This window comes from Daphnia carinata, chromosome 9 (assembly GCF_022539665.2).
Source record: "Daphnia carinata strain CSIRO-1 chromosome 9, CSIRO_AGI_Dcar_HiC_V3, whole genome shotgun sequence".
Taxonomy (NCBI): Eukaryota; Metazoa; Arthropoda; class Branchiopoda; order Diplostraca; family Daphniidae; genus Daphnia; species Daphnia carinata.
The window spans coordinates 4443145-4463313 of NC_081339.1; the positions used below are offsets into that span (position 1 = coordinate 4443145).

The following is a 20169-nucleotide window of genomic DNA, read 5'->3' on the forward strand; positions in this document are numbered from 1 at the left end:
AAAAATTGGCAATATATTGTGGCAGAAAAAGAACTAATTCTCTACTTGAGGCAAAATCAGTATCAGCACACAATTTTCCCAGAGCTGCACCTCCACCATGCTATGTCTAACGAAATAGTGAGTTAGGTCATTCAAATATTGTTAGTATTATCAGTGTAAGCATTTTCTGTGGTCTTTTGTAATGTAACTCAAGGCTCTTACTAGGATGCTTCTAGATATAGAGTGTACAGCTTTACCATTCCTCGGCATGAAGAGTAAGAACGTAGCCTAACGGTCGGTCACAGCTCGGGCCACTTCTATCGCCTATTCATATTTCGTTTTTGAACTCAACTCGTTTTACTGGAACTGCTGTTGATAAGGCAGTACAATCTTTCCCACACAATCTCACTGTTGCTACAACGAAGAAATAATACGTAATATTGGACTGTATGTTTTATTAACTTCATGACATACAGAGCCTTTTCTCCGTATAGGTAATCAATCTATTATATTACTTCCTTCTCCACTGTAAATTGTTAAAAACCTATTTTCTTTAAACATTTCTCACTAACGTCGCTTACGTCAACAAGATTATTCAAGCGGAACATGCTTGTCAATTCCTAAAGTTTCATACAACACTGCCAGATGGTGATAATCTGTCAATGAAAACCTTTTGGAAAAAAGAAATTAAAAAGTGGGTTTTTTTTTTGTCGGGCTTAAATTTTGAATGGCATTCTACCCTTTAACCTAAACTACCTAATCTACCTAATTTATCCTACATTTTAAATTTGTTTAAAAACATTTAATTGTGACGGATAAAGTTTCTCGTGATGACCTTTGCGTCCACAAGAGGCGCCTTAAACCGTGGCTCATCGGGCAGTTTTTTTTCAGGCATATTTCTATAATGGCTTAACGCATGCAGTCTGCTGTCTACCTTCCTCGGTAGATTTTACTTCTTGACCTCGCGGCTTTTGCGATTTTTGGTATTTAATTTACTCGTTTTCCATTCATTCTGATCTACATTTTTTCTGTCCAGAGTCACAAGGTAAGTGTTTTTGTGTATTCCTCGTGTGATTACTTTAATATGGTTTTGTTTAACAGTGGGGAGAAGGACACTTTGCCAGAGAGTGTCCACAAGCTGGTGGGGGCGGTGGCAGTGGTCCGTTGACGCCACAAAGTAAGATGAAAATATCGAAAAATGTGTTCGAACTTAACTTCTTGGTGCTTTTTATAGTATGGGGAAGGGGGACATTTCTCGAAGGATTGTCCACAGGAGGCCGCAGCGGCGGGGGAAGTGGTACCTGCAATGAGGTAAACAGAAAACATTAAAACAACATTTTTAGTGTTCATTTTTAACGAAGAAGAGGGCAATGTAGCAAGGCGTTTTCCTCAAGGAGGATGCATTGGTAGCAGCAGGTGTTACAGTGTAAGCATCAATTGTGTCTTCCCAAAAATATTTTATGTTCCAGTGTTCATTGTTTTACCCTTAGTGTTGTGAAGCTGGCCACACCTCAAAATGCTGCCCAAATCTATTCAGTGATTTGACGGAAGATGGAAAGCTGTGTGAGCAATCTGTTCCGGAAGCTGTGACATGCGATGAAAAGGAACTGTTTAAGGGCATCGTCTGTGGGGAATGTTTTAACAATTTTGATAAAGTCGTCCTCCAGGTAAGCCATTTCCCAAATTTTATGATTTAAAAATATCTATTGGGTTTGCTTTAGGTTACAGGAAAAGATGTACCTCAATACATAACATCATTCGAAGAAGCCGGCCTGCGACAACTACTACTTCAAAATATGAAGGATTCTGGCTACATAAAACCAACACCTGTTCAGAAAGTTTCAGTTGCAGTTCTTGCCAAAAGAGATTTAATTGCTTGTGCTGTCATGGGCTCCGGCAAAACGGTAATCCAATTAATTAACGCTGTGTAATTTTGAAACCTTGGTGCCCTTGTACCGACTTGATTCGAATGGGTCGGTATGAACTGGGTAAGTTGAAGTAAAAGTAATTTTGAGTGGGCACGCCGGTGATTGCGACTACTAAAAGGTCCAATTGCATCTAAGATACTCAACAAACCCTTCGTGATATTCATTGATTAAGTCATCTAAAATTTTACATTTTTTTCATGTAGGTGGCGTACTTGGTATTGTTGATGAACATATTGTTAGAACAAGGTGTTGCTGGTGAGTCTCATGCCATGGGGCAAATGCCAGAACTTGTAACTGTCGCACCCACTCGTGAATTGGCCATTCAAATTCACCGCGAGGCGTGTAAATTCTCCTACAATTCGGTTTCAAAGTCTGTGATTATATATGGAGGAACTGTCACGAGCCATCAGCGGTCAAATCTTCAACTAGGTTCAGTGTTCTTGTCACGACCGCGGAGCGACTCAAGGATTTTCTCGACCGTGGAGTATTTGTCTTCTCGGGGGTCAGGTTTTAAATTTTGGACGAAGCTGATCGAATGCTTGATATGGATTTCGGCCCCAATGTTGAAAAAATTGTCAACCATCCAAGGATGCACCCGAAAGTATGTTCTCGATGGCTTTTGAGTATGAGATTTGACTAATGTAATTCTATTTGTTTCTCTGTAGGGAATCCGTCGTGTTTGTATGTGTTCGACTACATTCCCAGATGAAATAGAAGCGCTGGCTGCGACGTAAATGGAAGACTACATATTCGTCACAACAGGCATTGTCGGTGGCACCCATCCGGATGTTGAACAGCTGTTTTTTTTTCAGTGCTCGGAAAGAGATAAGAGAGCTAAGCTGATCGAAGTTTTACAAGATCTCGGTGATGCCAAGACTATCGTTTGTGTCGGCAGCAAAAAGACGGCGGATTTCGTCGCTGCATTATTCTTCAATACCAACTTACAAGTAAGAATTAAACCTGTTGTAATCGACAGACGATTGCACCGATCCTTATTGAATATACAGAAAATTTAGATTACATGCATAGTATGAAAGAGATCAAGTATGTTACCGAAATTGGCTATCTCAATTCGCAACTTCCGAACTCATCCTCAGTCTGTCATTCTGATGCAGGGGGTCCTGAAAGAAGTTGGAACGTTTTGACCCGTCTCAGCCAATAAGTCTGTCTTTTTTTTGTGCCTGGAAACCCATGATTACAACTAATTCAAATGCCATTTATTGTGTTATTTGCATAGGTATTAGAAAATGGTAGTCGCTTAATGATTAGTTTCTTGGCTGCCCGTCAACTTACCATCCAAGCAAGCACTGTCTGTCAAACCATTAGCCGAATACAATTAATACCAGTAGTTCACCAAAACAAGAGGTAAAGATGGATTGCACCGATCCTTATTGAATATATATTGATAGGCAAACATTTAAAAATTGATTCATGTTTCGTTTTCTTTAAATAGGTTAAGAATCATACTGAATCAAAGAGGTATCTAGTCGAACCAAATTTCATAATGATAACGGTTGGAAGCCCGAAGGAATTTTTGAAAAATGCCTCCTGCCCATTACCTTCAGTCGTTGCTGCTGCCTGAAAACAAAGTATTAAAATTTATATAAATTGAAGTGCATATCTGGGCTCCCTTCTTTTCTGTGGCCCCGTTTCCCTTAAATTTTTAATAAGCCCGTAGGGGGTCATGCCCCTACTGTGATCAGCAGTAAACGGTTGTGAGTGCGCTGTCCGGAAAGGGGACGTGGGGGTCCCCATGGTTCGATGATATCATTGGAGGGCTGTGGGGCTACCCAAAAATCCGAATTAACGGTTAATCGCTCACGTAAAAGCTTGTCCGCGACCTTCGCTCTTCTTCCGGCTTCTCTTAGCCACGCACCGGGTAATCTCCCCGGTGAGTCAACTGAGGTAGTGTCTCCCCCTACCTTGGTTGACAGCAACTTTGAAATCGGCTATTTTGCCCTTTCAAAGTTGCAAGTCTTTAAATTCTGCCGAATTTTGTCAATACAAATTCTTAAAAAAAAAAAAATTACAAATTTTGTCTTTTTTATTTTCGTGCTGTTGCTCTGTTTACTAATGTGAACATTTCTTTTTTTATGTCGCAATGTCATTTTATGGACATATACGTTATATTTTCAATTTTTGCTGTTCCCATTTATGGGAGGATATGTTGTTAGACGACTTCATTGTTTATGGAACGATGCACTTTAATCTCACTTCATGGAGATTCTACACCTTTTAGTGCATTAATGACATTGAATTGTATACATGCATTGTATATCTAATTTAACATTTGGAGTTATATATATTTATTTAATTTCATTTTGACTGTTTAGGGAATTGAACCCTTGTTTTCTGGCGTGCAACGCCAATGCTCAACCATAGAGCCATGAGTCTTGTCAAATAGGTAACTATTTTTCCATGTCTTTTGAAGGAAACCTATTTGCACTTGTAATAATATTGTTGTGCGTCCCAACTCAATTTAATATTTCCGTCTCGGAATGTCACCCATAAATACAATAGAGTAATTCATTTTTTGGACAAAGAAATATTGTCTACAGTGGGAACCATAACTCATTCCTCTGGCACAGAGGATCCATACGTGACTCGAACTCTTGACTTTTGATTATCGTAGTCAGACGCTCTACCTCAGAGCTATTAGTATTACATAATTTCTCGTAGCGTGCTACTAAGCTACAGCGTAACGTAAAATAAGAAAAAATCGGTCTTATTTTTAAACCTGACTGTACATCAGATGGCCGTGCATGATAAGGTTATAATAATAGTATGTGGTATATCTTCATGCTATGATCTATACTTACCAGGTATACCTTCCCATTAGCGTGATACATAATGCTAGTAGTCTCTGTTAACGAAATAGTGTCATTAGTAATCAATCAAACAACAATAAAATAAAAAAACAAGCATGAAAGAAGCCACTACACCATTTCGTATATGATCATAATGCTTAAAATGTTTGGCATATTAATGTTCATTTTTTAGTTTTTGCGAAATTGAAAAAAAAAATACAGGTAGTGACCGGAAGTAGACTATATCTCCAGAAATACTGGGCCCACAACAAAACGAATTTGATTTTCGTGATCCTCGTGAAATTTAAGGTGTGTCTGACCTATTTTGACCTGTTTTTGGCGAAAAGTCCAATTTCGCCAAAATCGCGATTTTTCCTGAACTATAGTTCAGGGAAATTTGCGATTTTTGACGATTTTCGGGTATTTTCTACTGACACATGGATTCGACCCCAAATTTCACGATTCAGGATTACGAAAATGTGGTTCTTTTTTTCATTCAGACCAACAGATAGTGAGTTATTAAGCAATTTCAAACCGGAAGTTATACCGAAAATTAAAATTTTGAAAATTTAAAAAATGAACTATGTTTTCCTTTACAAGGTACACAAGATCTGCATAGTTTCAGTCGTAAACTATAGTAAATTAACATAACATGGCCTTTCAAAGTTCGTTAAGTTCAGTTTTCAGGTACCACCTGTGTATCACTTCAAAGCACTACTACACACATAATAATCGACGTAAATGGTTTAAAACCATCCCCTTAATTTCATAGCCATCAGAATTAAGGCCATAGTGGAACAGATACGGTCTTACCAGAAAAAAGTAAACAGGAGATCCAATTCTTGTGGAATATTGATGGCAAATAGCACATCTTGTTAGAATTTCTTGAAGGTTTATTCCAATGAAAAAATCTTCTGTTACAGACTGTGAATATTTTGTTGCATTGAGAAATGAATGCTACCACGCTTGTAACAATGGCTTTATCCAGAATGATACAACATGAGACCTGGTTTTCCAAAAGTACGTTAATATTACCTTGTTCTATGCCCACCAGCTTACATTTTGTGTTGGTAACGAAGCAGCGTAAAATTTGCACATCAATAATAGGGGTGGAGGTAAAAACAACAAGCTATTCCGACGAAGTAAACTCAAATACACGCTTTCAACGTAACAACAAAGTAAACAATGAGAATCAAATGTCAAAAAATAGTTTCGATTTCAGCCGCTAGAAGCTGGTGAACTTGGAGCACCGTCCGTTGGAAATTATGTTGCATATTTTCAAGACATCTAGTGGAGAAGTGACTAATTCCGATCCATTGTCATTGCCACCACGTCAGCTGTTCTTTCACGCTATTCTATCAGCTGTTCTATTTCGCGTGGCGTCGGGCTGAGGATGGAAGCATGAAATGAACGTCTTCCTTCTAGAAATTTTACCGTTGATTTCATCGTGTTTAGACCTGGATTTCGTGAATTGAATCTGTGCTTAAAGGTGAAGTAAGTTCGTAAAGGTATTATGGCAACTATTGTTGTCAAAAAGCATTCTGTAAAACATTTTAAATTATTCAAAGGAGCAGCATTGATTGGCTTAGCCACCACGTTTTTGATCTCGGTTAGTCGAATACACCCATTTGGGACCAAGGGTGCTACACGAAGAAGACAGTCCTTTGCAATCGATGTCACAGCCTGGATGTCTTAAATCCAGAGTATATCAGTTAGTGTTAAGGGATTGTATTATTTAATTTAATCATTTTAGCTTTGTTACTGTTCTTTTAGGTCCTAGTGATTTACCAGGATGATGTAGTGGTCACTTTGGGAAAGAAAGAAATATCATTATTATTCTGTGTTACTGTAATAAAAGACATCCAGTACCATTGTTGTGTTGTTGAATCATTCTCCCACACGCAAGAAACAAAGAGAAGTTCCAGAAGAACATTGTATATGTTCCCTACTGGGTAGTCAAGTCTGTCACATTGTGAAGATCTTTTTGGGTTTTTTGTAGACAAAAAGCAAACGTCTTTTTTCAGCTGTGAAAAGGGATGTTCACTAAACATTGTCAACGTCTTGAGATTCAGTTATATACATGGTAAGTGTTTACTATTAAAACTAACTTTATAAAGTAAAGTGAAATATACAAGAAAAATATATAAATTTGAAATTGTTTTTATTGTCCCACCTCCGCCCTCAATTCCTCCACATTTTAAATACATATATAAATACAAATACATACATGAATAAAAATACACACATAAATACAAACACATACACTTAACTAAATTAACCGGTTGGCTGCCACGCCATGCAACCCGTAGGTTGCTTAAGCTACATTCGCTACACGTCGAGTCGGAAGGATCCCCGACCAAGGTGGGGCTTGTCCGAAGACAAGCCCGGGCTGGCACGGTGAAAGAGTCCATTCTGGGAATGCACACCCCAGGATATCTCTCACCGTGCCGACAAAGAGAAGTCCCTAATGGTGCATTGCCTAGCGCCTAATGGCATAAAGCCATTAGGCGCAATGGCGACTGTTCCCCCCATGGCCATGAGGAGAACAGCGCCCAAGTCCCTACATCTACAAAAAAAAATGGGACCAAACGGCGTGGCAGCCAACGGGTTAACTTATACATTATACACATTATACACTACAAAATAAAATAATACCACGGAGATCGATACACGATGAACTCCCTCCATCGCCGTGGGATGCCGACTTTTTGTGAATGGTGAAGGCGAAGGCAAATTGCGATGACGTCGATGGCAAAGGCAAAGACGAGGAAGGCGATAGCGGTGGCAGAGATGAAGAAGGTGATGGCAAAGGTGAAGAAGGCGATGGCAGAGGCGAGACGGTGATGGCGAAGAAAGCGATGGCGAAGACGGCGATGGCGACGGCGAAGACGGCGATGGCGAAGATGGCAATGGCAAAGGCGAAGACGGCGTTAAGAAGATGACGAGCCCATGGCGGAGTCGAAGACAGCGATGAGACGACTACCAGGACTTTATTTTTTATTGACCCTATGTAACTTTAACAGATGTAAAGATATTAGACAAAAGAATATGAGAATTTAATAAAATAGATCGAAGTATGATTATGGTTCGCGGAGATTTTTAAAAATAATACAAGTTGAAAAACGAAAACTAGCTCAAGTAGTTTCCCAGGATTACTGGGACCATAATATGAAACTGACTGAAGGCAGGGAATGCTACTTCTGAAAAGTAGTCTTTCATTCAAAAGAAACCTTTCGCTAAATGCTTATCAAACTTTCCATATCTTCAGTCTTCCTTCAACAACAGCTTGTCACAAACAGTTGTCATCAAGCTTTGTTAGTTGAACGTAGATTCAAGAAGTTCCAACAAACAAATATTTAGTACAATATTAGTCACGATATTGAATACAAACTTGAAAAAGGTTAATAAGCTGTTAAGTTTACTAAATATAGATGAAAAAGGCAGATATATTAAATAATGATATCTCAGCTAGTGTGCTCAAACTTGAAACAGTTCAGCCAATCCTTTTAATTCTACTCACGATTCAATTCTAAGGAATCACTGCTAAAAAATACTCAAGCACAAATTTGCCAATAATATTTCTCCTATGCTCTGAAGAAGAACTTGGAGACATTTTACTCCAGAAAAATCAGATGACTGCATTTTCCAATGCACCAGCTGAGCCTTGACTTGCTTACTATCTACGTTCAACTTATCATTGCTAGTTTACATAAGAGGCTTCCAGCTTCCTAATTCTAACAATAAAGCAAAATATTAACGCCTGGACAAAAATAATGATCGTATATTACTTACTCGTTGATGTAAATGCACAAAACAGTGGAAAAACTCAAAATAACTACAGAGCAAAAACGATTGAATGTTTTCATGGCTAATGGTGGACATGACAGACGACGGTAGCGTTCAAGCTTTTGGGTTTTGATGCAAAGCAACCAAGGTTTTAAATCTTCATACGGTAAGCATCCTGGAATTTCATATACACTTGGAGTGATTGATTTGATTTTTAATTTACGGTTCCTTACCGCTTATATGCAAATTTTCCGGAAGTGTGTCGGACGTAACGAAGAACTACAGAACTGCTAAGCAGACAACGAAACAATTCAGAGATTTATAACACCTATAAAATTTGGGAAAGAGAATTATTTTAATTACAAAAAAAACAGGAAATTGGATTTTGGCCCAATATGCGAAGTTTTTGGTAGTTTTAGTAGCTAAAACTTTGTAAAATTTCTCTACTGTTTTCTTTCAAGTGTGTGATGAGCAAGTTAAACAATATTGTCTCAAACCAAACATGTTTTAAACTTTTATTCTTCTTCAGTCACAGCAGATAAAATCACTGTTTTTTCCATTACATACATCATTAACTTCAATTAAATGAAAGAGATTGGACTTTCACCATTTTGCCTACAAAAGCACTCAAATTGTTTACATTATCATCTTCTAATTTCAAATAGTCCCCTTTTCTTGCGTCGGCCATCTGAGTTAGTCACTTTCACTAGACCTGCAAAAACGCGGTTTTAATACTTGACATACCTTAATAATGAAATGTCCAGTTTAAACGATAACACAGGTTTTCCAAGCTTCCACAATACACACGCTGACGAAAACATCCTGACGAAGACTACCTTTAATATTTGATTGGTTTGTTGAAAGATTAATCACGATCACGTTAACAATTGATTGCTTTCATTCGGGCTACGCAGCCCTAACAGGCATCCTAGATCGAAGTCAACCAGATTCGTGTAAAAAACCATCGCCATACACCTTAAGGGCCCTAACCCAAAAACAATTCTGTCAAGACATTTCACAAAAACAAAAAAAAAAATTATAATTTTCTTCAGCATGCTACTGGATAAATTTCGATTGCACTGAACTTATTTTTGAGAACCTAAATCTTCTATAACTTGTGGTTTCTTTTCTGGTACATATTCTTCCTTAAGTCTTCATGGTGATTTCATCGGTAACATGGGTACAACAATTCAAAATAAACACTACTAGTTCATAGCAAGGCAAGAAGTTGACTAACATGTTACACTGGACCAGAACTCACCAATCTCTTCATGACTGGTAGAATACTGTAATGATTTAAGCTCAGTAATCTTCATAATACTATTGAAAAACAAGACAATACTAACACCTGGAAAAAAGGTAACAATTAAGTACCTGCATGGACCAGTTTGCAGGATAATAACTTACTCGTATTTATTTTGTGGTGCAATTATGGAATCTTTTTCTGTCAATGTCACCATTTCCCATATGACAAGCATTAATGCTGTACCTATAAGACATTTTAAAAGTACCATCATTATTTGAACAGGGAATGAAATTTTTCTTCCATGCCTTATAAACACTGCAAATATTATGCCACAATAGTGTCCCACTGATTTGGTTGTAAATACACTGCTGGTGTTACATTGGAGAATTCCTGGAAAAAACAATAACAACTTTAAAAAACTAAAAAATAATCATTTAATGAAGCCCAACTCACAAGTTAACAAATGGTATTTCCTTACATTCAGGTTCAGTAGAAACCATGAAAAACCTCAAAGCAAGGTCACATGGCAAGGTTACCCAATAAATGAACACTGGCTATCAAACAGCCATCTGACTTATCCATAGACATCCTGCTTGGCCCCAAATTTATTAATTATCAAATAACAAAGCAATCCAAATAATATTTTAATAATACATGTAACATAATTATATTTACATTACCAGACACCTACAGGTAATCCAAACTCTGAAAAACCTTTACGATGTGGCCTTTTTCAACAGAAAAACTGGAGCTCGAAGTGGTTCAATTTAAATTCTAGATAGGTTCTGAAACAAAAGGAAATGTGATTAGGTAACCCACACAATTCTTGGGAGCTAAGCATTCTTACAGTTATCTGGTGGTGCTTTCATTTACCATATACGGTAACTATAAAATACCTTAGAGCTGATTTTAATGAAATGTCCTTCTAGTTTAAACACCTATATACCGTATATATAGACACAGTACATAACATAGCCAATGTGATAATCCAGTTGCAACAGAACAACCTTTCGAGCACGAGAAAACTTTCATGCTTAATCATGGGAGTGCAAAACGTGTATGCTGCCATGATGGGCGTCTCTTGTGAAGTTCTGGTATAAACTGCCTTCAATGCCCCACAAGCGCAAAAGTCAAGCTCCTTTCTCTACACCACATTTTTGCTGCTGTGCAACTTGCAGTATCCAATTTGTCCGCTCGATGCCTCACGATTTTAGCGACACCTAGCGCTTTTTTTTGCAATGCAACTGTTTCAATTCAATAACAGAAAATATAGTAAAATACACAAAAATACGAATTGATTCAATACTGAATTTTAAGAAATACCAAATTTTTCGTTGACGAATGAGAACTGATCATAACATCTTGTATTACTGCTTTCATTTGGCCAAGGTAATTGTGGATTTTGTCCTAAGGAAGGTAAATAACTTAAACTGCATGTTAAAATGAAAATTTTCTGAAAATATCTGCATTCTTACAAGGAAAGGGCACCATGATTTGAAACGGGATTCATGGTGGATCCGTCATTTACCACATCTTGTTGAACAGTCAGGTGCGTACAGTGTAAACTAGAGCCAACAAGTTGTGCTCTAACTGATCATAGTGTGATGTCGGAATGGAAGCTACCTGAAATCCCCCAAGACAGGTATATAATTAAACATATTTTTCTTCAGCACAAACAAAAAAAATATGTTTTTTATAGTTAAAGCACACATCATTTATATAAAGCATGAAATTGCTTGACTAAGTTGACCCTCCCGTGCAGCAGTGTTGATGGTCTACAATTACACTTCCAATTGTTGATGGTATGGCTAGGTTTGAATAATCTCCTGAAAATCTTTTTATTAGAAAACAGAATGGCAAATATACATTCCCTTCTGTTGTGTGGCACTATTTTCCCTTGACTTAATTCAATTTTTTCATTGCAGTTTGTCTTCAACATCAACTTCTGCTATACCTATATGAATCATTTTTGTACTTTCATGTAATATATTCTTAACTCTTCTAGGCATATATGCAAGTGACACTTGATCAAGGTTTTCCTTTTCTTTACAGATTTGGTGGTTCATCTTTTGCCAAGTTATAGTCAAAGGTGTCCTGCACTTATATTTGCCTCACTCAAAAATAGGAAACGGAAAGAGATACTGCTTTCTCGGAAAAAGCTATTCGCACTTCACCGTTAGTCACTGATTAATCCCGAACATGAAATATTTATATTTTTATAGATTAAAGTCGCAACTCTTTTTTATATTTTCCTGTTGTTTTTTCTTCAGATCTTGTAATCGACTTTTGCCAACTAACCACGAAAGATGTCATGCAACTGTATTAGCCCATGGCCAAATATTGAATACGGAAAGGGATATTCGAAGGAAAAGAAAGCGGTATTAGTGGAATTTCAAAAAACCCTCTCAGATTCCTTGTAGTTCTTTGCTTGTGGCACTTGGATACCTCTCTTCTTGTACCCTGTATCAACTGTCAACTGAGTGCATTTTGATACAAAAGTAGGGTTACAAGTTTTTGCTGGATGACGAACACGTCCATTGTCTTACCTACTTAACCTTTCCGACGCAAAAGATGTATATTTTCAACACGCCTTCTCATAACCAATCGTGACGAAAAATCTGAACTCTTCAAATCAGGAGACATTAGAAATATGTGTAACATACGAATACAATAAACGGACGTTGCAAGTTGAAGGCCTACAGAGCATCACGAAATGTCAGTCGTTTGCCAGGGTTTTCATATATTGGCTTTAAACGAGTCTTTCTCAGTGCGTAAGGATTTCATCGTTTCAATAGGATCATTCTGTTTCGCATGGCTTTGAACGGTGAGCTCGTTAACACGCATGAACGGATTGAACAGCTTTTCTTCACTAAGTAATGAAGGAACGGTGGGCTCGGATTTTGCACGTTGCTCTTTGGCCCAAAGTATACGCTTGGCGACAGATTCATTGTTAGGTTCTACATGAAGACCAAAAGCTAGATTTTGTAGAGAGTACTCGTGGCCGCAATAAATGCGAGTATCATCAGGAAGGCAGCCAAGAACATCGATCAATGCATGATACATTTGATCTGCTGTACCTTCAAAAAATCTACCACAACCCCCCTGAAAAAGAGTATCACCTTAAGTAGGCAAGACAAATTATTAGAAAATTATTTCTTTATGTTGCTTTGCCTATTTTACTCACCAGTGAATACTGCTGCTTGACCATTTACACTGCTTGGTGGCAAATAATAACAAACATGTCCAGAAGTATGGCATGGGGTGAATAAACATTGAATTTCCAGGTTTCCCACTTGAAGTTTATCTCCATGAGAGACTTTTTTGTTTAAAGCTCCAATGCGATCATCTCCACCATAAACTGCAAGACCAGGTACAAGTTTTACCAGTTCTTCATTGCCTCCAGCATGATCCCTGTGGTTTGCATTATAACACCAAGAATAAAATTCTGTTGTTAAATAAACAGCAAGTTATACCAATGGTGGTGGGTGGTAAGTACGGTTGTCAACTTCACGTTTTCCTGATTAGCTATTTCAATCACTTTACTGGGGTTTACTGGATCTACTACAGCAGCTTCATTTGAGCTCTCATCAATCAACTTTCAAGTAGTATCATATTAAATTCAAAGATTTAAAAAGTTTCATAAATAAATTACCAAATACATGTAGTTATCTTGCAAAGCTGGAATGATATGGACCTTCATTTTTGAGTCAACACAAGTTTTGAGCTGGCTGTGACTTCTTGAACCCAGTGCCCTCCAAGCAGAAACTGTATGACACAAATAATATAAAAGAAAAAACCCACATTTGGCAACCAGTCCAATTTCACACAAAATCTGTTAACTCACATCGAAAATAAGCCGACGTTAGGGCTTGTAAACACGATTCCGGTAGAAGACGAACAAGGGTATTCATTTGTTTTGCTTTTTTTAAGGGCTACCTTGCCGAAACTTCTCTCGTGGTCAAGGGTCTGGGGATTTGAGCTTGACGACGTTAACGTAAAACTCTTTTTTTTTACAATGATAACAAGTTACGCAATTAAAAAGTTTGATAAAAAGGATACCTTTTTTTATCTAAAATAATTCTGTGACATTAAGATAATACGAAACAAGTTTTTCCCTTTGATTTTTAGTTCTAAGTCAATGTGGCAAGAAAGCATTTGTTTTGCAGACGACAGACGGAAATAAATATACAACAAAAATATCACGAGATTTTAACTCGAGAAGATTGTGGAATGGATATTGAAAGGACGCAACAGTTTCTGATTCAAACTGAAAGTGCTGCACAAGAGATTCTGATCTCCAAAGATGCGCTAGTAGCATTAGATTTCAGGCGCCAAAAAACGCGCGAAGCATTTAGGGCTTTGAAGAATGACATGATACCTGGTGAAAAGGCATGGATGTCAGTTGGAAATATATTCGTGAAAACAAGAACATTGAATGCGCAAAAATTACTAGAACGAGGTAACATAAAATTCATGTGTCATTTAATGTAGAATATTGCATTTAATGATTATTGATGCAGAGATGAAAGAACTTGATAAAGACATATCTGATCTTCACAACAAGCTCAAAGAGCAAGTCAAAACGCTAAGAGATCTTGAAGGAAAACCAGAATTGAAAGGGTTTGATCTGAAACCAATCACAAAAGAGGCTGAAGTGATAATGAAAGTACTTTCTAACTGATATCCAAATGTACCCAATAAATTATTTTCTTTGACTGATGATTTCTGTTATATCCTCTGGATTCTCCTCCTCTTCCAGGAAATCTTGTTTCAGATAAAGGGTAGGGGAGAGATTCAATGTTAAGCAAAGTTTTGATACAGTGCCACTGTCCAAATAGGTCATGAAATTTGGAACAGTCGTTTTCATCCCATCTAAAGTTTGTAGAGCTTCATTGTGCATTTGGTGATCAACATATAGTTGAAAAATTGTGGCATAAACATTTCCTGGCCTCAAAATGCCCAAGTCCATACCAGGTGAGCTAAGAATGCTTTCAAACTGAGGAATCACTTGAGAGTTCGTCGCAGCCATTTGCTTGATATTAATAAACTGCTCAAGAAAAGCCATTTTCATGGCAAGCACTTTTGATTTTGTCGACTGGTTGTTGTCGGGAGTTTTTGAAACTATTTTATGCGCTTCTTTTAACGCGTTCATTGCATTATCGTAGCTTTGATATTCGTCCACCTCAGCCTACAAAGAAAGCAATGACGTACTGATATAACTTTCAAAATGTTATCTTTAGAACTAGTTCCACGAACCTGCGCACAAGCTTCATAAAACCCTACAAGAAGTTCAGGCGACCTAGCTTTCGTATAGAAAGTAACAATATGCTTCACATATTCCGGATACGAACGCCAATCCAATGTTTGTAAATAGTTCCCAGCAAGTATGTAAATGTCTGGCTGCCGGGATACGTTCGCGAAGAATACTACTCGATCAGTGTCGCCCGATTTCATGAGAGCTTTCATCGCTTGGTACTACAACAATCGATTGGCGCAAGAAATCAGATTAATCAACATTCAATATTATAATACATGTAAGAAAAGAAGTGGAATATACTTTATCTCCAGCTTGAGTGAACTTTTTAGCAGCTAACTGGTAGTCTCCCTGACGTTGAGCAACTTCGGCCAACTGGAGCAGCAATCGACTATTGTTCTCTGCACTTCCTAGTTGATCAGCTAAGGCTTCTGTCAGCGTAACGTTGAATTTTAAACACATGTCAACGGCATCGGTGTACTGTCAAAGATAAGCGGGCATTAGATTGTAGGTAAATGTTTTCTTCTAAAAGGGGAGATGCATTAGCTTACCTTCCCTGCCATTGCGAGCAAATCAACTGCCGCGTCATAGTGTCGATGACTCGCTAAGTAATCAGCACATCGTTGTAATGAAGCAGGGTTGGAATTTTTGTCCAAACGTCTTGATAATTCTAACACAGCTTCATGCTGCTCCGTCCTGCACAAAACAAATAACGCTGTACATTTAAAAAATGCAAGTAGAACGATTGTTGGAGACCACTTTCGTGTGGGCTCCTGCCACATCATTGGCAAGATATTACCTGGATGCCAAATCAAGGGCAGTGTCAAGTAACCCAGCTTTGCTATAAAGCATGACGGCTCGGTCAAATCTCGGCTGGCGATCGCTAGTTGACGATGGAGCCTCGAAATAACGTGCAGCTTCAACCATCTCTTCTTGTTCACCTTGCATGGCATAGCGATACAGTTGATCATCTAATTCGTGTTCCTGTAACAAAAGAAGTATTCACGTAATGAGCTAGCATTACCGAAGTACAATTGCTGAAAAATTACTTTGCATAGTCGCACTGCGTTGCCGTAGGCTGAGGCCTGACCGAAAAATTTTAACGCCTCGGGAATGTTATCATTAGCCTCGTACTGACGTGCAACGTGAAAGCAAGCTGCACGGTCTTGACTTTGTTCAGCCAATTCGGTCGCCCTACTCAAATCACCCAAATAGCAGTGGAGTCGCACCAACGAAAGATAATCGCCTGCCCTGGCGTAATGCTCCAGAGCTGCATCCATTTCGCCACTGCTTTCCAGAAACTGCGCCCACCAACGAAGTCGCTCTCTACCAATCCCAGAAAAGTTATTCATAGCCATTGAAAAGTGAAATTTAAAAGAAAATGTGTTTACGGGTCTTGGCTAGAGGTACAATAGCTTTGAAGGGCTCCCGTATCTTCGAAGAGCATTCGTGGAACATCGAAATGGTGCGTTTGACACTTTTCATACATTTCTAGCGCTAGTGCGGTGTTGCCTAAAATTAGAACATAAAATGTTTGCGAACGCTGTCCTAATGATGACAATCTAAAAAAGTACCTTCGCCCTCAAGATAGCGGGCATATTCATAGTACGTTCGTTTCAAATTGATGCGGTCCTTCGTATGAGCCAACTGTAACGCTGCTTCCCATCTGTTAGACGCTTGGTACATTCGGCTAAGTAGATCGTAGCAAGAAGATTGCTCACACAGCGCTTCAGCTTCTTTCTAAAACAACGAGAAATGAAAAAAATATCTTTTAAAATCAATGTAACAACAATTTAAAATCAAACGCTCATTACTATCATGCCCAGCTGGACAGCGAGCACTGCCGAGATTGCATCCACTTGTCCTACATATTTTGCTTGGGCAGATCGCACCGCCGCGGCTGCCTTGGCGTTACCCAGTTTCCCCAAGCAAATGAGGCCAACGTCAGGCCGTCTAAGTTGGACACAACTACGCGCTAAACTCTCCCATATTTTCGGACTGTGGCGAAAAGATTCCACAGATAACGTATCGGTTGATTAAACGGTTAAGTAAATGGCTAAAATAAACATACTTTGTGAAAGGACGGACCGCCTGGTAAGCTTGTTCTACCCTTCCTCGCCGTAGGTGACAACTAAACGACAACAAGGCGTCGCGGGCTGCTTTATCGCTGTGGTCATTCAAGCTGGCTAAACTGGCCAGCAAGCGCATGTGAATTTTCGTCGCTTCGTCCAGAATGGCGTAATGGGGAAGTCGTACGCCAATTAGTTCGTCCATTGCCATGGGTACCACATCTTGAACCAGAAGCTCTTGCTGATCGTCCGCAACTAGGAGCGATACTAAGCAGCCATTTTGATTGCCTCTGAGCTGGCAAGCTACGATACGGGGTTCTTCTTCATCCCAAAAGTGAGCTTGGAGAGTGCCTTGTTCTTCTATCCATTCAGCGGCCACATTAAAGAACTCCACCGAATTCATAGTTGTTCGCCATATGAATAATTTAGATAGTCCTTCATCTGCCTGTCGGAAAAAAATATAAGATTTTCTTGATTATCCAGTGGCCAACGTAATGGGCAGACGTTCAATTTACATCAACCGTAAAAGAGATGCAAGTGCCGTCGCTGTTGGTTTTTACAGAACGGAATCGCATAAAACCAGATATGTTCGATGCCACGTTCTTAGTATTGATGTGAAGCTTCGGATCACTAGATCAAACGGATAAAATGATGAAAAGGATTGGGTCTCATGACCGAGTCGGGCTAAATGAATACCTATTGGATACATCCCAGAGTTTGACATAACCGCTGCTCGACGCCACGCAAAGAAAATGCCCAGAGAGATCCAACGTTATAGGAGAGCCTTCCGAGTCCATAAAGGACAGTGGTGGACACAAAACAGAGCCCTGAAAATTCCGCATCTGAATCAACGGACCTTCCAAGCAAAAACATGCGGATTTGTGAAGCCGTGCCAGCAAGCATCCGCATTCATAATTTCCTAAAAAAATAAAATAAAGTGAAATGATACCTTAATTATTGGGAAAAAAAAAAAATAAGGGAGCAGACATTACCAACTAGAAAAGGCTTTTCATTGGTGGTAGAAAAACCAATTTGATAAATAACAACTTTCTCCTCCCCCCAAACAAGGAGGTGATTCGCAGAAACATCAATGCCATCAATCCTAACGGGTAAATCTATCTGAACAGAATTTGTATGTTTTTGAACGGACACGACAGACGATGAAAGTTGAACAACGCCAACCTATACCGGGAAAATCCGATTATTTTCTAGTTACGTCCAATGGTCTTTATGATAGGGTTGCTTTTTAATTACTTCATCTCGAAATGCGACGGACGGCTGCTGTTGGACGATTTGATAGAGGCTAGATCCATTATGTACGAGCAGAAACTTCGCTCCCCAGATGGAGTGTTCGATAGAACCTCCGGGGAGGCCAACCAGACCGATAAAATGCCAATCGTCCTCGAGACTGTTGATGTTGTCACGACTGTTATTGTCCCGCCAAAACACGATCCCTCCCAAATTGGTCGCAGCGGACAGCAGAGAGGGCGCTGCTTTATTTGGTAGATAGGCCAGCGTGGTGAAGTGTTCCGCCCCAGAATGGAGGGTAAGTTCAGCTACATCAGGCAGTGGCAAGAGAAAAGTGTCATTGCTTTGACAGTTCCAAAGGCGAATTGTCAAATCGCCGCCTGTCAGAGCCAGCACATTTCTACTCAACCACGTCAGCTGAATCATGCGAGATTTACCGCTTATTTTCACCTAAACAAAGCAATTTCTTATCAAGGATTCTCGAAAAATTCTAGCCCATGACACATACCGTATTCAGAAGTTCAATGCTTTTGATTCCGTCTTTTGTTTTATTTTTCCGGAAAACTGAAACGATTCCACCAGATGTTAAAACGCAGAGGGAATCATCATGACTTACGATGTTTTGAATCGCTCTAACCATGCGAACAACTTCTACACAGGTTGCAACATCCTGTATTGCATGATAAATGGCACCTGTTGAGTAGCACAATGTTATGATTATTGGGTAATAAAAGTGGTTAAAACTGTTGAACAACAATTCTCACCGGAAGAGCTACCAATAAAGCACTCCCACGGTGGTAAAGGTAATCTTAAGCAGGCCATTTGAGAAGGTGTGTCCTTTACATCATGTTCATTTATTTTTTGGAAATGATTATCTTTCGAATGGTTCCAGACAGTTAAAAGGCCAGCCTAGAATGGAAGGTATTGGAGAGAAATGAAAAACTATTAAAGCTGTTAAATTTGCAATGTTGCACACATAATTAAGCATACACTGTCTAGGCTTAAAAGCTGACTTTCACTTGCCCATTCAATAAATTGAATGGGGTAACTGTGAACTGTTGGGAGCTTTAGTTCTCTCATGGTTTTAGATTCCAAAATGAGCACATAGATTTCTCCAGAATTAGAACCAACAACAACGACTCCTAGAGTGGGATGCCATTTGACAACCAGCAGCATTGAAGGGCATTTCCAAGGACAACCATGTAGTAGGGTGCTCTAGAAGATTGAATTACAACAAGTTATCGCACGTGCTGGATAATATTCCACGAAAACACTCTCTTACCTCATCGAAAATGTACAGCTGGTTATTCTCGGCAACTACAGCCGTGAAATTGAGCTTGGAATGGCAAACAAGTTGGTCTAATGCTTTCCCATTAAGCTGAATTAATAATCTCTCTACAAATATCGGCATTGCTACTTTCCTTTGCAACCGAACGGTTGCAAAACGGGTCGAGATATTCAAATATAATCACAGTTGGTGTGGCGCCCTGGCGCATTCTTCACAACCAAAACAACAGTTTCCATAGAAACCATATTTGCATGAAGACAAGGTTGCCATGATTTTCTTTTTCAAACTGACAGAGCAAGGTGAAAACAGTTTGCGATCCAGTCACTATTTATTATGCAGTAGGTAATAAAAAAACCTTGTTGAGAAACGAGACCGACGTCTATCTGTTATGTAAGAAAAATAACTAAAAACAGCACGATATCAATCTAATGTGTTTTTAATACAAACGACTGAAAGAAGTAACGCACATTGAAGAGGCCGAATAGCAAGTTGCCCAACACATTCAGCCTTTAAATTCGTTTTGACACCTAATCAGCAGTTTCCCCATATGACACAATATAGCAA

The 20169-nt window shown here is 38.9% G+C and overlaps 3 protein-coding genes, 4 long non-coding RNA genes and 1 pseudogene across 9 annotated transcripts; 5 read left to right on the forward strand and 3 right to left on the reverse strand.

Annotated features, from left to right (window-relative positions):
* The first annotated feature begins 1222 nt into the window (after positions 1–1222).
* LOC130688502 (probable ATP-dependent RNA helicase vasa-like) lies at positions 1223–2958 on the forward strand (annotated as a pseudogene).
* Positions 2957–3848, forward strand: LOC130688927 (uncharacterized). Its single transcript, XR_009000587.2, has 3 exons — positions 2957–3069; positions 3145–3272; positions 3361–3848. It is a non-coding gene; the product is annotated as an uncharacterized LOC130688927 (long non-coding RNA).
* Positions 3849–6052: 2204 nt separating this feature from the next.
* On the forward strand, positions 6053–6557 carry LOC130688922 (uncharacterized). Its single transcript, XR_009000581.2, has 3 exons — positions 6053–6222; positions 6283–6417; positions 6488–6557. It is a non-coding gene; the product is annotated as an uncharacterized LOC130688922 (long non-coding RNA).
* A 3494-nt stretch (positions 6558–10051) lies between these two features.
* LOC130688925 (uncharacterized) lies at positions 10052–10870 on the reverse strand. Its single transcript, XR_009000584.2, has 3 exons — positions 10594–10870; positions 10200–10531; positions 10052–10136 (listed from the first exon to the last, which is right to left on the reverse strand). It is a non-coding gene; the product is annotated as an uncharacterized LOC130688925 (long non-coding RNA).
* Positions 10871–11007: 137 nt separating this feature from the next.
* LOC130688919 (uncharacterized) lies at positions 11008–12439 on the forward strand. 2 transcript variants are annotated; one of them, XR_009000575.2, is made up of 6 exons: positions 11008–11162; positions 11225–11388; positions 11446–11548; positions 11672–11727; positions 11799–11921; positions 12017–12439. It is a non-coding gene; the product is annotated as an uncharacterized LOC130688919 (long non-coding RNA). The 2 variants fall into 2 exon arrangements; XR_009000576.2 differs by having other exon boundaries at positions 11230–11388.
* On the reverse strand, positions 12385–13746 carry LOC130688876 (hydroxyacylglutathione hydrolase, mitochondrial-like). Its single transcript, XM_057511891.2, has 5 exons — positions 13591–13746; positions 13399–13511; positions 13220–13341; positions 12931–13157; positions 12385–12865 (listed from the first exon to the last, which is right to left on the reverse strand). Exons 1-5 carry the CDS (start codon positions 13655–13657, stop codon positions 12483–12485), a joined length of 912 nt encoding a protein of 303 aa, XP_057367874.1. The 5' UTR covers positions 13658–13746; the 3' UTR covers positions 12385–12482.
* Positions 13747–13932: 186 nt separating this feature from the next.
* Positions 13933–14583, forward strand: LOC130688903 (p53 and DNA damage-regulated protein 1-like). Its single transcript, XM_057511922.2, has 2 exons — positions 13933–14205; positions 14267–14583. The coding sequence occupies exons 1-2, from the start codon at positions 13977–13979 to the stop codon at positions 14425–14427; spliced, it is 390 nt and encodes a 129-aa protein (XP_057367905.1). The 5' UTR covers positions 13933–13976; the 3' UTR covers positions 14428–14583.
* On the reverse strand, positions 14193–19835 carry LOC130688853 (intraflagellar transport protein 140 homolog). 2 transcript variants are annotated; one of them, XM_057511859.2, is made up of 19 exons: positions 19600–19835; positions 19308–19532; positions 19082–19226; positions 18826–19010; positions 18324–18767; positions 18062–18251; positions 17766–17988; positions 17585–17699; positions 17072–17514; positions 16815–16998; positions 16575–16740; positions 16392–16512; positions 16050–16326; positions 15800–15984; positions 15552–15696; positions 15304–15480; positions 15003–15221; positions 14441–14934; positions 14193–14373 (listed from the first exon to the last, which is right to left on the reverse strand). In XM_057511859.2, the coding sequence occupies exons 1-18, from the start codon at positions 19726–19728 to the stop codon at positions 14449–14451; spliced, it is 4059 nt and encodes a 1352-aa protein (XP_057367842.1). In that variant the 5' UTR covers positions 19729–19835; the 3' UTR covers positions 14193–14373; positions 14441–14448. The 2 variants fall into 2 exon arrangements, with proteins under 2 accessions (XP_057367842.1, XP_059353021.1); XM_059497038.1 differs by having other exon boundaries at positions 14193–14934.
* Positions 19836–20169: the final 334 nt, after the last annotated feature.

What these genes read in the sequence shown, in the direction of transcription:
- LOC130688876 (XM_057511891.2), bottom strand. Translation starts at nt 13,657, where the DNA reads ATGAATACCCTTGTTCGTCTTCTACCGGAATCGTGTTTACAAGCCCTA. An exon ending in AAGATAACTACATGTATTTG is followed by an intron (nt 13,342 to 13,398) that starts GTAATTTATTTA and finishes ACTACTTGAAAG; the next exon opens with TTGATTGATGAGAGCTCAAA. An exon ending in TCAAGCAGCAGTATTCACTG is followed by an intron (nt 12,866 to 12,930) that starts GTGAGTAAAATA and finishes TGCCTACTTAAG; the next exon opens with GTGATACTCTTTTTCAGGGG.
- LOC130688903 (XM_057511922.2), top strand. Translation starts at nt 13,977, where the DNA reads ATGGATATTGAAAGGACGCAACAGTTTCTGATTCAAACTGAAAGTGCT. An exon ending in GCAAAAATTACTAGAACGAG is followed by an intron (nt 14,206 to 14,266) that starts GTAACATAAAAT and finishes TTATTGATGCAG; the next exon opens with AGATGAAAGAACTTGATAAA.
- LOC130688853 (XM_057511859.2), bottom strand. Translation starts at nt 19,728, where the DNA reads ATGCCGATATTTGTAGAGAGATTATTAATTCAGCTTAATGGGAAAGCA. An exon ending in GCATCTCTTTTACGGTTGAT is followed by an intron (nt 17,515 to 17,584) that starts GTAAATTGAACG and finishes TTTTTCCGACAG; the next exon opens with GCAGATGAAGGACTATCTAA. An exon ending in TGCTCGCAATGGCAGGGAAG is followed by an intron (nt 15,481 to 15,551) that starts GTAAGCTAATGC and finishes TATCTTTGACAG; the next exon opens with TACACCGATGCCGTTGACAT.